Here is a 13,724-nt window from a genome sequence, read left to right on the forward strand (position 1 = left end):
ACAGGTAAACAATCTGCTCAAGGCCAGAAAGGAAAATAATATTTTTAATCACTGAGGTCGTGATTGTTCATTCAGATCTTCTAATATGACTTTGCTGATGTATGTTAACAAAATGTGCCTAAAATCAGCCTTTTAAAAAATTCACATCTCTATCAGTTACCGTTAGAACTGACATTTTCCTGAAGCAAAGTCTCTATGAGTGCACCTATTCACACCTGTGTAAATTTACTTTCAAATGGGCATCACTATCTTCAACCAGCTCAACAAGGTTTCCCAGTTTAACTACAGAAAGGTTCCACCTATCCTAAAGAAGATATTCCATGAGCATTCTACAATTATCTGTATAAACAGCAACAAGTTTGATCTATGATCAACATATGAATAGCTAATAAATATTAAAACTATTAAACTATAGATTAAAATGCAGATCTCTCATAGAGTTAAGTGATGGCATTTTGGTACATTCACCATTATTGTACTTTATTTAATAAAGAAATACTTTTGCCCTTGCAAAAAGAGCAATTGCAAGTTTACAAATAAAACCACAGACCTTAAAGTCATGATGCTAAATCTTCAACTTATAACCAACAAAAGTAAATCGATTTGTTTACAAATGGTCCATGGCACAATTAAAATAAAAAATATCAAAAGGTCACAAGATCTGAAAGAAAAGGTTTATTGACAACAATTTCATAAATATTCTAAAGAAAATTTCAAAATTTCTAAACTTAAAATGTTTAAAATCTGTTCTCATTGGCAAAAATATCCCTCAACAAAATCAAGTAATAGGTCACCAGAAATGAATGTCACATTTAAAATTTGCTTCATTTTAACATTTTTTGCAAAATTTAAAAAAATTTACAATGTGTGATTTTTCTCCCCTCTTGGGTACAATAAATCAATATTCAGTTTTTATTTCAACTATTAGACATATTCATAAATATATCATCCAGCTGCTGTGAACCTGGCAGTCAAGTCAGTCAGTAGTATATTACCCTACAAACATAAACGGAGCCAAATCATTTCGGTATTTTTAGTTATAGTAATTTAAGTAGTCAAAACAAAATGCAAAACTTGTGGTTGCCGCCCAAATCACCCCAAAGCATATGATACAGTGTCAGAAATTGTTTGCATCAGTTTTATAAGTTCATCTGTGTACTTCAGGTATCTGAAACTAAAAAAGGGATTCTATTTTGATAAAAATGTACTCGAATATTTCATAACATTAATATTTATTGCTTTATATGAATACTGTATTGAAAGCCCAAGCATTCAGTTTACACACAGAAATTATACAATTATATACCGCTTCACAAAGGCAGTGAACACATTACATTCTACAAAATCTACTTTACAGAAATTTAAAAATTCTAAATATCAAAAGGTACAGCTGAAGAAACAAGTATAAATTTGGCAGCCAGTAATTTTGACAGGGAAGTTGCAGCTTGCATGACTTTAAATATGTGAATTTGAAAATATTGAGTTTAGAGTAATCATTGTGCTTTGTGTTGATCTGAAAAATATAACACTGGCTGTCGAAGAAGCATGTTCAAAAATATTTAATTCACTTCAAAATGTCATACAAATTATGGTGGTTTCTATGCACCCTAAAGCTTCAGTCATTCAGCTCTGGTACATTACTAAAGTAATATATTAATCTTCCAGTACAGTGGTGTTTCATATCATTGACATTTGCATACTCTAGAATAATTTAGAAAGAAATGTGTAATATTCACAATGTTCAGAAAAGCAAGCGAAAGGTCAAGGACCCGCCCAGTTCTTCTGAGATGGTCTCACATCAGCTTTTATGAGCATTCATTCTACAAAACAGTAAGCTATATTTGAACACAATTTCCAAGATAAAGCACATTTTCTCATAAATAATGAAGTCTTTTTCTCAGGCACCTCAGAAGTATACAAAAGAATTTTAGTTTGAACAGATCTCTTGGAATGTGTTTAACCTGGTATTTCAACAGACTTAAGATTTCCAGGGTTTCACAAGGGCCAGATTTTATTTGAATTACTCAGAAGAGAAAGAAACTGTCTTCTGAAAGAGGTGAACTCAATCATTATCAATAGAAAAAGTATCCACTGTATTCATCTCTTATAGAAACAGAAAAATATAACATTTCCCCCCTTAGAATAATATATATATATATGTATATATGACTTAAAGTTCCATTGTACATAGTCAAACAATAAAATCTGGAAACCAACATGAAACCCTATAATTCACATGTTAAAATGTTGAAACTATGACCAAAATATGAAAACTGCTAGAGCTGTCAGAAAGGGACAAGACAAAAAGCTTTCTTGCATATATATCAACTAAACGTGATAATCTCCAAAAGGTTTTCAAAATTATAATTATTACCTTCCAGTTTAAAAACTTTAATTCTAAATTTAAAAAAAAAAAAAATCTATACACAAACCACTGATTTGACCAGACCAAAAAAAAGTCAGCGGTAAGCAGGACCCAGAGGAGCTGATATTCACAGTTCTTACATGTACAACTCTTTCAGGATTTATCCCATAAAGTACTTTATTTTACAACCTGCTTCTCTTGTAAAACTAAAGGTCCACTTTATTACATAAAAGTTTTATACAGTGTAAAACCAGAACTGTATGTAAAATACTGCATCTAAATGTTTCTAAATAGTTAGTCTTGTTCCATTGGTTCATCTGTGACTTCTGTGGCTTCGTCATCATTTTCCATGGATGATTCTGAGAGAATCTCTCCAGTTTTACTGGAATTGGATCCTACTAATCCTTCTGTTTCATGGCAATCAGAACCACTACTTACAGAGCCTGTATTTTCACTACCTTCAGAACATAAATCTTTCTCAGCTTGAGTCAGATCAGATTCCTCCATTTGATTACTTTCCTCAGAAGTCTCTTCATTCACAGTTAAGGCATCATCAGATTCTTTTTCTTGATTTTTTCTTTCTGGGATCATTTCTCTTGATGTCATAAAAGACTCTAAAAATAAGCAAATGTTGTTGTAGTTAAATTTTATTTTCAAAATACCTCCACAACAGTTAAGTTTCATGAATTCTGATATTCTACAGTTCAAATCATATCCCCTGAAACTCAGCAGCAACTACATACAGGTAGGAGAAAAGCCCAACATCAGAATTATAAGGAGTTCCATTATGTTAAATTCTTTCACGCAAAAATGAAGTACAAGAATTTGAGGATCTCCTTACTCCACCCTTTTACAGATGGTCTCTAAATACCTTCTTCTTCCTCTTCATCCTCTTCTTCATCCTCTTCAGTACAGTGCTGCCTGGTACAACTACTTTCTTTATCTTTATCCTGAGATGAAGATGATGCTTCTGTTCCTTCTACCATAACTGAAGAAATTTCACTGGCAGATGTTTGACTGGCCATCTCTCTGACTTCACTTTCTTTGTCAAACCTGAGTCTTTTTACCTCGTGCCCCTCCGCTTCCACAGCATCTTCATCTGGATGTTTATTTTTTATAGGGCTCACTGAGGAACCTTCTGATTCAGATGTCGCAGAGTCACTGTAAATGTTTTTTTAAAGCGTCATTAATAAAAGTGTTTTCTTCAACTTCTACATTCTCATTTTTAAGGTCTAAATTTTTTTAATTCTATTTCACTGTCAAAGTTAAATTGTAACATCTGGGCAAAGAAAAACACAAAAGAATAATTTTGAGGAAACCTCAATTGCTTAATGAATATTCTCCACTAGGACTAGTCAGCAAGTCATATGACCTTTCTGTTCAAATCATCAGTAAGTTAAATGTCCTTTTATAATAAAACAATAAGTCTTCCATATGGACATACATGGTCTTTCTTTAAGACTTTCTCTTTTTGAGATGGGATATAAATATAAGGTTTCTTTTTATGATCTACAATGAGAAATAACTTACAAAATTTCAACTCATTTACAAATAGCTTTTCCCTTTTCAAGTAACTTCCAAAAACCAGAAATTAAAGGTATCATGACAACTTTACTTTCTTAAGATTCTACTATAAATAGGATCTCCCCAAATTAGCAATTTTAAGCCTTTTCTATATCCATCGTCAGCATGTACTAATGCTGCAAACAGAAGCCATAGCTCCTATAACCACAACAAAACCTTGTTCTATCCCTCAAAACAATTCTAAACTGTAAATGAGTGCTAAAAACCATCAATCAATGTTACCATTTTACAAAACATGAAAACATTTTCTGTTATTAAATATAAATCACACACAAACCTGTGATTTTTGTCCTCATTTTGCTCTAAGTTTGACTCTTTGCTGTCTGTGCTCTCAGGCAAGCCATTTGTTGTCATGGGGACTGACAAAGAAACCTTTGGTCGATTAAGTGGCCTAGGTGTTCCAGGCCCATTTATATTAGACCTACGGTAAGATAAATGAACATCATTTTCCCATTTTTGTAAAAAGTCATCCCTCCCAAGGTTGTTTATATGAACACATCACCAAAGTTTTTGCTGAAATTTTGACTTTCAGATCCGTGGGTTACTAAATTAACTAATTCTGTTTACTATATCCTATACACTCCTTAAAAATGTCCAATTTTTTAAAAAGTCTATTGAACCTGCTACTCAAAATTAGGAAAATGCAAACTCTTAGGATATTAAAAATCAATAATCTCACCTCTCAGTATAACTTGGTGAATTTCCAGGAAACATAACACCATTCATTCGATTTAAACTATTAGAATTGTTTTTCCTATGAGCAAAGAAAAAAACATTGTTATGGATGCTTTACTTCTTTAATTTTGATTAAGAATCACAAGTCTGTAAGATTTTTCACTCTCACAGAACCAAAGAAAATGACTTCTTTGAGAAATAACATAATTATGGAATTATCTCAGTATCTTATTCTTGAAAGAGTTCTAAAAACAATTTCACCGCTATTGTCTATGAAATCTGAGATATTTTAACCTTAAACCAATGTTTCTAAAGGGGGGGCAACAACTTTCTCACAACCACCCTTCCCCAACCCTGTATCCCCCAGGGACATTTGGCAAGTCTGAAGACACTTTTCAGGGCAAGAGAGGCACACTACTGGCATCCAGTGGGTAGAGGCAAGGACACTGCTAAACCTCCTGTAATTCTTTCCAGGATATCCACTCATAACAAAATGTCAACAGTGGCAAGGACTATGCCCTAAACTGACATCTTAACTTGCTACATAAATCTTGACAACTGGAAATACTTTTCCATCACGAAGAGGAACGTCATCAAGCAGCTTTCCAAACCTAGGAGTTATGTCCTAGAGATGCCCTGGAAAGGTACCTAGGATGGGATCCCAGGGCCCTGAGCGCTCCAACAGTACATGAATCCAACAATGTTAAGATTACAGTAAATCACCAATCTCTTTAATCCAAATCTCTTTACTACAAAAACATATAATTAATATTACCAGTAATATTCTACTCTGGGGACTGGTTAATAGATTCACAAGTACTTATCAATGTTATCCCTTTTAATTACATATAAAATAAATGCAACCTATTTTAAGACTAACATATTAGAAACGATGTAATAAGTACAATATACCAGGAACAGAAAAATCTCAATACTTACTCTGAAGAAGGATAAACACAGCTAACAACCATCACATTCTGCAATAATGAAAATTGGTGATTTAATATGAGGAAAAGTACTACAACATAAAGTTGAATCATTTGTTTTAATTTCTTAAAAATCACCCTGATAGGTTAAGTTTCCATTTATTCCAATTTTACTAAAAATGAAAATAAAGGTTAAAAATGAAAACTTCCAATCAAACAAGAAAAACTAAAACAATAACAAAAGATCAAAATCTAATATCCTACTAAACCATTTATTTTTTTCCCAGTCTTATTTTTTTTACTCTAGTTAATCTGAAGCCTTCACATCATATATTATATGTAATAGAGTGGAACCATACTCTCTCATTTTAGATTGAATCATCAAGATATTTAGAGATTGTAGTATTTAGGCCAAGTATGATGGAGCAGTACCCAATCCAAGGCTTGATGTGTAGCAATATATACCCCAAGGAAAGAGACTCAAACCTTTTTTATAATATAATCATCCTGGTAAACTTTATTGTCAACAACCACTCAAAGTTTGCTACGTGCCAGAGTAAGTGCTTTACATTTACTCCCCCTCACACCCTATTATTATCCACATTTTACAGATGAGGAAACTGAGACTTTGGGTTAAGTAACTGGTCCATGGTTATCCAACTATGAAACACTGCAGCCCTGATTTGAAGGCAGGGCCACCCCTGATATGACTACTGTGACACTGCCTCTCCATCCAAAGGCCACCAAAGTGTACTTATTAAAGTCCCTGAGCTGAGAAATAAGTACTGATGAACCATCTCAATTCCTTGCCCTTCAGAAATCTCATTAAACTGAGGGCATGGAAGCTCAGCAAAACATAGTAATCCAGCAAGGCCCTAAGGTCTACTGCAAATCACTAAATAGTTTGGATTCCTGCTCCAAGGGTAAAATAAATTGAATTTGAATTAGAACCTTAAAATGAACACTGGACTCTGTTTTAGGTTCAATCACCAGCTGAGAGAATTAGCAACCCATTGGTCCAATCTTGGTTCCCCTGGGGCTCCTTCATTAGTTCTTCATTCCAGACAAGTAAACTTACTTTTCATTCCCTCAAACACCTCAATGTCTTTGTTCACCACGTTGTTTCCTTTGTTCAGAATGCCCTTTCCTCATTACTAACATCCTCCTCACTCACAAAAAACCTAATGCTTCCCTCATTCTCTCTTTTTTGCTGAGAAGTTTCACCCCAAGCTAACACCGATGGCCAATCTTTCTCTTTTTGTATGTTGAGCCGTCACCACAGCATGGTCACTGACAGATGAGTGGTGTAGCTCCATGCCTGGGAACTGAACCTGGGCCACTGAAGCAGAGTGCACCGAACTTAACCACTAGGCCACGGGGGCTGGCCCTCTCTCATTCTTAAATCTGACCCGTATCTCTCTCAGTATCTAATTTAAATGATGTGCATCAGTGTTTTTCCAAAGTTTTGTCCCTCAATTCCAGAACCAAATAAGTGAATTCTGTGGGTTAACAAGTGTGCAAAACACTCTATTAAAGTTAAAATGTCAACTATAAAACTCCATAGAACCTTTAATAATATTGAGGTATACAATGAATTTCCCAGAAACAATAATCTGCTTTTCCCCAAACTTAACTGATCACAAGCCCTCCTCTGCCCCTCCTATTAAAATCTCTCCTTGAAACTTAGAACACAACTCGGAAAATAATTTAGGAAAAACTTCAGGTAGGCTGAGAAAACCTCTTTCAACAAAAGGTGCCTGAACCAGATCTTACTCAACGTTCTTCTCTGAAATCTATTATGCTAGGTTTAACATAATTTCAATGATAAAATAAATACCTTTTCTACTCCTCTGAGAAATTTGTCTGTTCCTGTATAGTTTCTCCTTGGATCTGTTAGCAATTCACATAGTCGCTGAATAGTAAAAGGGATACTGCAAAAGAATATAATTTTATAGTTTGAGGTCATTAATTATCAAGAGAATTAGGAACATTATTAAACTTGCTATTTAAAGCTTTATCTAGTCACCCATGTGTTAACCTATAAAAGGAAATGCTACAATAGGGGAATGAATGGCTGAGTCACTTAAAAACAGGCAAGAGAATAAGCACACCTGTCTTTTTATTTAACAAGAAAACAATTTTCTCTTCCTTGCCTTAAAAATAAAAAAGAACATCAAAACTAACAAAAAGCTTCAAAACTGACCAAGAAAAAATTTCAACATTCTCAATTCTGAAGATTCAATTTTAAGTTTACAAGCGAAAGAATACAAATAATAATAAAGTTAGTTTATTTTAATACAGAAACTTTTCCTCAAGTATTCTCTTGCATACAAAGACTTCTTTCCAGTGTTCAAATAAAACTACAAACACTTTGTTACTGGACAAAATAAGACAAATGATTCCAATGAAAAGTATTATAAATACGTCTTTGCTCCATAATTACAACTTTATATACAATCTATGTTTCATCAAACTTAAAATACTCACAACAAACATACTCAAAGCTCCTTACTTTCCCTTACTTTACCAAATACGTCAACCGTAATCAAATGTTCATTTGATGACAGCAAATACAAAAGTGACCTAAGCTGGAACTAAAATCATTTCATAAATATAAAAACGATCTCACATACTGTTAGCGTTCCTCAGAATTACAATCAGAACAGCAAACATGAGATTAGATACGACAAATGCAGGTAAAAGTACAAACACAAACTTCAGACTAAGTATGTGCCAAGCAATCTATTCTTCTTAGAAAGAGAATTACAAAGCCTGAAATTATCAGAGTTAACATTCGCAAAGTTCTTTACTAGATTATAGGCAGTTTGACAAAACACTCTCCCCCCACACAAGGTAAAGCAGCTACTGAGTAACACTGCCAAGACTCAAACCTAGTTTCTCTAATTTCAAATCCTATGTTCTCCTTTCCACTATACCACACATATTAAAATCATAACTTTATTTTCTAATTGGACAACCTACATTTAGTTCTTATATTCTTAGCATCAATATTATTATGTTCTTACAAAGTCAGTATAAGATTTATAACAAATTTTGAAAAGGTAAAAAGTAAATGTTATTCATATAAAAACAAACATTTTACTTATTTGAGAGACCAAGAATCAATCTTGAGAATTCTCAGGTAGCATCAAAACCTAAAAGTCAGAAAACTATCGTTCTGCCAAAAGACTGGGCACTAACTAAAGATGAAATGTTTGCCTGATATCACAAATATCCAGACGCAGTTAGAAATACCTAACTTCTTTGATGTTCATCATGACAGTTATAGGAAATTCCTTTGGGTTTCTGAGAAAAAATACTCTCTTCCTTGCTTTTGAAAATCTATTCAGAGTGAAGTATACTGTCAAAACTAAGAATTTTTTAAAATGGATGAGAGAAGCACAAGGCACACTAACAACATTACTAACAGTGAAAGAGTAAGCTAACACATCCGTTTTGTTCATTCCTATAAAGACAATTCATACTTGGAAACCCACAGCTAATATGCAAGACAGCTGTTAACTCCGTTGAAAAAAAAATTTAAGCACTTTTCCAAACTACATATATAATAAACAACATTACTTTCCAAATTGTCTTTGTTCATATTTGAAAGCTTCTTAAGGGCAGGATCTCTTCACATATATTATGTTCAATATGTAATTTATGTGCACAACGTGATTTCAGAGTATTAGTGGTATACCTGCACCACAGCCCTTCTTCTCGCTCACTACTCTCCAAACCTTACACACACACACCACCTATGCTATTCCCTCATTAATTACCTCACAGTGATTCTGTAATTAAAAGTTTATAATTTATTCAAAAATAGCAGCTAGTTTTAAGAATATTCAAACAGTACCTAACGGGCAAATACTTAAACAGATATTGTCTACTTATGTCTCTTCCTCTAACTAAATTTCTTTCAAAAAACACCAAAAACTAGTATTTTCTCTCAAATTAAAATTACCTTTAAAAGATGAGTAACTTCTACTTAACAATGTTTACAGTATATGATTTGGCTAATTTTCTTTAGGAACTGTGCCAATTATTAACACTGTATGTGTTGGTGAAAATTAATACTGCTTTTAGGGGAAAAACTGTACTATGTTGCATAGCGTGTAATAGAAATAATAGCCAATGATAAAATCAGTTTACTTACTGTCTGAGACACTTTCAACAGCTTTTAAAGTCATTTTACCAAGTGTCCAATAGATGGCACTAAAATGTCACACAACACTTCCCTTCCTCAATGGACAGGCTAAAATTCATGAATAAAACATTACTGGTAAATAAAAGTAACCACTGAAAATACTAATATAATTTTGAGAACTGCATTAAAAGGTCTCTTTACAGTTTGTATTTTTTAACCTTTTATATAAATATGAGAACCTATTATAAAGCTAGAAAAACTTAATAGCCAAGCAGACAGACATGTAAATAATTACAAATACAAAAACAAATGCTAATAAAATTGTGTACACAGTGCTATAACAACAGAATAAACTATATGCCAGGGAAGCAAGCATGAAGCTTAATTTGAGGTAGGTCTTTAAAAGGAAGCATAAGAATAAATCAGATAAACAAATCCAACATGAAGCCCTGGTACAACTCTATGACAGTTTGCCTGCTATTACTCTTCCATTGGACACAGCACATAAAATAGTTTATTTTAACTCCTGAAAATATTAAGGCTTTTTCCAATAAAAATGTGGCCAAAGACACATGTGCTAAGAAGAAAAAATGCATACCACCCACTCTCAATGAAAAGTCTGAACCAGAATCCCCAAATTTTGGAGAATGGAGGAAGGATGTTCATTAGCAGAGGTACACTGTAAAATAAATAACTTAGTAGAAAAGTATTCTTCCTTGTTTCAAATAAAATACATGCAGTTTACTCTGCAATATATTATCTTTTGTGCCCACAGAATAAGATGAAAAACTAAGATTATATAGGGAACTAAAAAAAGCTTTTTAAAAAGACATGCCTAGCTAGCATTAAAAAAAAAAAGTATACCTAGAAAATCCAATAAAACTTGGGAAAAAACAAAACCAAACCACATAATTAAGTAAAGCATCCAAAGGTTAACAGGTCCTTTCAAATGGTATTACTCAGAAACACTACAGAAAACTGTCAACCAGTCCACTTTTGTGTGTGTGTGTGAGGAAGGTTGTCCCTGAGCTAACATCTGTGCCCATCTCCCTCTATTTTGTTGTATGTGGGACAGCACCACAGCACTGCTTGATGAGCGGTCTGTAAGCCTACGTCCAGGATCCGAGCCTCTGAACTCTGGTCCGAAGCAGAGTGCGTGAACTTAGCCACCACGACGGCCCCTGTCAACCAGTCCACTTTTAATATACAAATTATAGAGTAGTGTGGTTAAAAAAAAAAAAAACACTGGCTAGCCCACTGGAAGACCTTGCCCAAAGTGAATTTACCTCTTACGTCTTCACATTCTTATCTAGAAAACAGGGATTCTGAAAGTACACTTCTCACATGTGTGTCATGAAGACTAAACATGACATAATATATAGAAACCACTTAACAGCACCTGAAATATTTTATAAAGTGTTCAATAAATCTTAGTTTCTACCTTCATCCTGATTCCATCTATTATTTAATGAGATTGTGGGAAGGCACAAACGCTCCAAAAACCAACTACAGAGAAACAAAATTAAAAAGTATATCTTTGTCTCTAAAAATATTCCTTTTAATCCCAAGGAAAACAACTAACTCTGATTAAATAGGATCACACATTTTACATTAGTTATGTATCTTAATTTTACTGTACTCTGTCCCCATTTACTAGTTTAAAAAAAAATTGTCAAATCTTATATATCTAAAAGCTATGGGAATTCAAATATCAAGAAAAGCTACTGAACACCAGAGAAAGACATCTAAGCATAAAATAGTAATTCAATGCTATTTTTTAAAAGACAGAAATTTTAAACACTAAAGTAAGCCCTAAAGGAATAATTTCCCATCATATTTTAATCTGAGATTAGACTATACTTTGACTAAAATTTATCTTAATCTGTCTAAATGTCTAATCAACAAAATGTGCAAATATTCTGAATATATAACCAAGGTATTCAGCTGGAAAAAAAAGCATTCAGAAAATAAAAAAAAGAAACGTACATTTCATTTACAGTCTAAGATTAAAAAAAATCAGATAACTGACTACCTTATTCTGTATTGTATGTGCAATTTTCCTCATGAAAAAGATAACGGAATATAAAGTATAACACAGAGATCATTAGAGTAAAAAAACTAGAGAGATAATCATAAAATCAGACATCCTATTAAGAAAAATGCTAAAACAGCCAATTCACTTTTGTTTTATGCATAAAGATGTGCTTTACTATGTCTTCATTTTCTGACTATTAATAGCCACATTTATACTATGCCTTAGTTAACAGAATTACTGAAGTCAGACCTGAACTTTTTAGGTGGAAACTAACTTAAATGTCTCTCAGTTATCCAAGGCTGAACGGGTTCCGTTTTGTTTGCTCTTATGAACTGCAAAAGCCAGAAATACCACTGGAATCTGTGATATTACCTTTAAAGCAGTGTGCTCTTTCTGTACACAGGCTTTGACATTTGCATAAATATACACATATATAAATATTCATATGTGTGTATTTTATACCTCAAATCAAACGTCAGAAATTCTGAATCAAATGTCAGAAATTCTGGGATCTACTGAAAATGTCACTGTGAAATGACAAGTATAAAAAATTAAGAAAATGAAGAATTAGCCTCTTTCAATAACTGTAACTAACCTAGTTTTAAACTAATATAAGTAAACTAATATCTGTGTCATTCCCCATTCCAAAATAAACCTACAACGATTATCAATGCTTTTAATCAAGTTAACTATCTTGCATAGTGCCTAGAGTAGTCTGAATTATTTTACTTGCATCAAATAAAAATGTCAAGAAAAAATTAGATTTCTGCTAGTTCCTATCTTTCAATTTTAAAAATTTTATTAGAGAGAACATCACACCAAGCCATATGAGGAGACAAGACAAGGAGGGGAGTAGAGTAGGAGGAAAGGCTACTCAATAATTCTGATTCTCAACTAGTTATGCTAAGAGAAGAAAAGGGAGTGAAGAAAACAGAAATAAATACATTTTAACTAATAGATTCAATACACCCAACAAACAGTGACACAAATACTTAAGAAAAAATGCAAAACCTCTATTTTTCCCAACCAACCAAGGAGCAGAAAATCCAGCAAGCAATAAAATAGTCAAGAGAGAAAAGAGAACTAAGTAACAAAAGGCTAGAACCCACTCTCTTATCCCTGAATAATGGCGAACCAACACAAAATCAAAAAAGGAGCATGTGTTTTATATTTACAATCCAGATTTAAGAGTATAAAAATCTCATCTATGACCTTTAAAAGAAGTATGAAGAGGCAAGCTCTCAGGTGCAGAAACTTACGAGACATGTCTGTGTGCATGAACACACATATAAAACAATCGTGAAAGTTTTCAGGACTAAGCAAAATCTGGTTAATCATGTATATTAAAATAACTTCAGAGTAAAAAATGCAACAGTCAGAAAGACTATCAAGCCAAAAGATGATAAGCACTCCTCAGTTGTGACTATACCTGCCTAAGAGATGATTTAACAAAGATTTTTAGTTATTAAATGGTTGTGCACTTTTTCCAGACTCCCTCACAAATAAACAGCCATGTTATTTTAGTGCTACCCACACTAAGTGAAACGTGCTGCTTATTTTAGAGGGGTCTTAGGTCTAACACCACTATCAAAGGAGGGGCAAGACTTAAGTGATTTATACTTTTACAGTATTCTTCCATTCTAAGTAATTCAGAGGACACAAAAAAGTCTTAATTTTTAAAACTACTAGGAATGTAAGTTACATTCTCTGTACCCTTCAAAATTCCCTCTTTGTGTCCCATTATAGGAATTAATTTCTAGCTACTTGCAGTTTCTAAATTATATTCATGGTGTCTATGATAGGAAGAGGATTTTCATAAATAGCCTTGGTTTGAGTAAGCCCATAGATTCTTGTTCATTATAAGCCCAAGCAGAGGGCACAAAACGGCAACAAATATCTTTTAATCCATCATCTCATTTAAGTTTCTGATTTTGTTTTAATTTTTGGTGTTTCTCATCTAAGAAACTGTAACTTCAGTTCTGGAGAGTA

The 13,724-nt window shown here is 33.2% G+C and overlaps 1 protein-coding gene across 3 annotated transcripts in view; it reads right to left on the bottom strand.

Annotated features, from left to right (window-relative positions):
• Nucleotides 1-1,215: 1,215 nt before the first annotated feature.
• The window catches only part of PPP4R2 (protein phosphatase 4 regulatory subunit 2), a 48,388-nt gene continuing 35,879 nt past the window's right edge, over nucleotides 1,216-13,724 (bottom strand). For all 3 annotated transcript variants that reach the window (XM_070576777.1, XM_070576778.1, XM_070576779.1), the window contains 6 exons: nucleotides 7,388-7,481; nucleotides 5,564-5,601; nucleotides 4,629-4,703; nucleotides 4,227-4,370; nucleotides 3,237-3,526; nucleotides 1,216-2,979 (listed from right to left, as the gene is read on the bottom strand). In XM_070576777.1, the coding sequence (XP_070432878.1) occupies nucleotides 2,660-2,979; nucleotides 3,237-3,526; nucleotides 4,227-4,370; nucleotides 4,629-4,703; nucleotides 5,564-5,601; nucleotides 7,388-7,481 (961 nt within the window). In that variant the 3' untranslated portion in view covers nucleotides 1,216-2,659. The remainder of the gene's footprint in view (nucleotides 2,980-3,236; nucleotides 3,527-4,226; nucleotides 4,371-4,628; nucleotides 4,704-5,563; nucleotides 5,602-7,387; nucleotides 7,482-13,724) is intronic.

The sequence above is a fragment of the Equus przewalskii genome, chromosome 15 (assembly GCF_037783145.1).
Source record: "Equus przewalskii isolate Varuska chromosome 15, EquPr2, whole genome shotgun sequence".
NCBI lineage: Eukaryota > Metazoa > Chordata > Mammalia > Perissodactyla > Equidae > Equus > Equus przewalskii.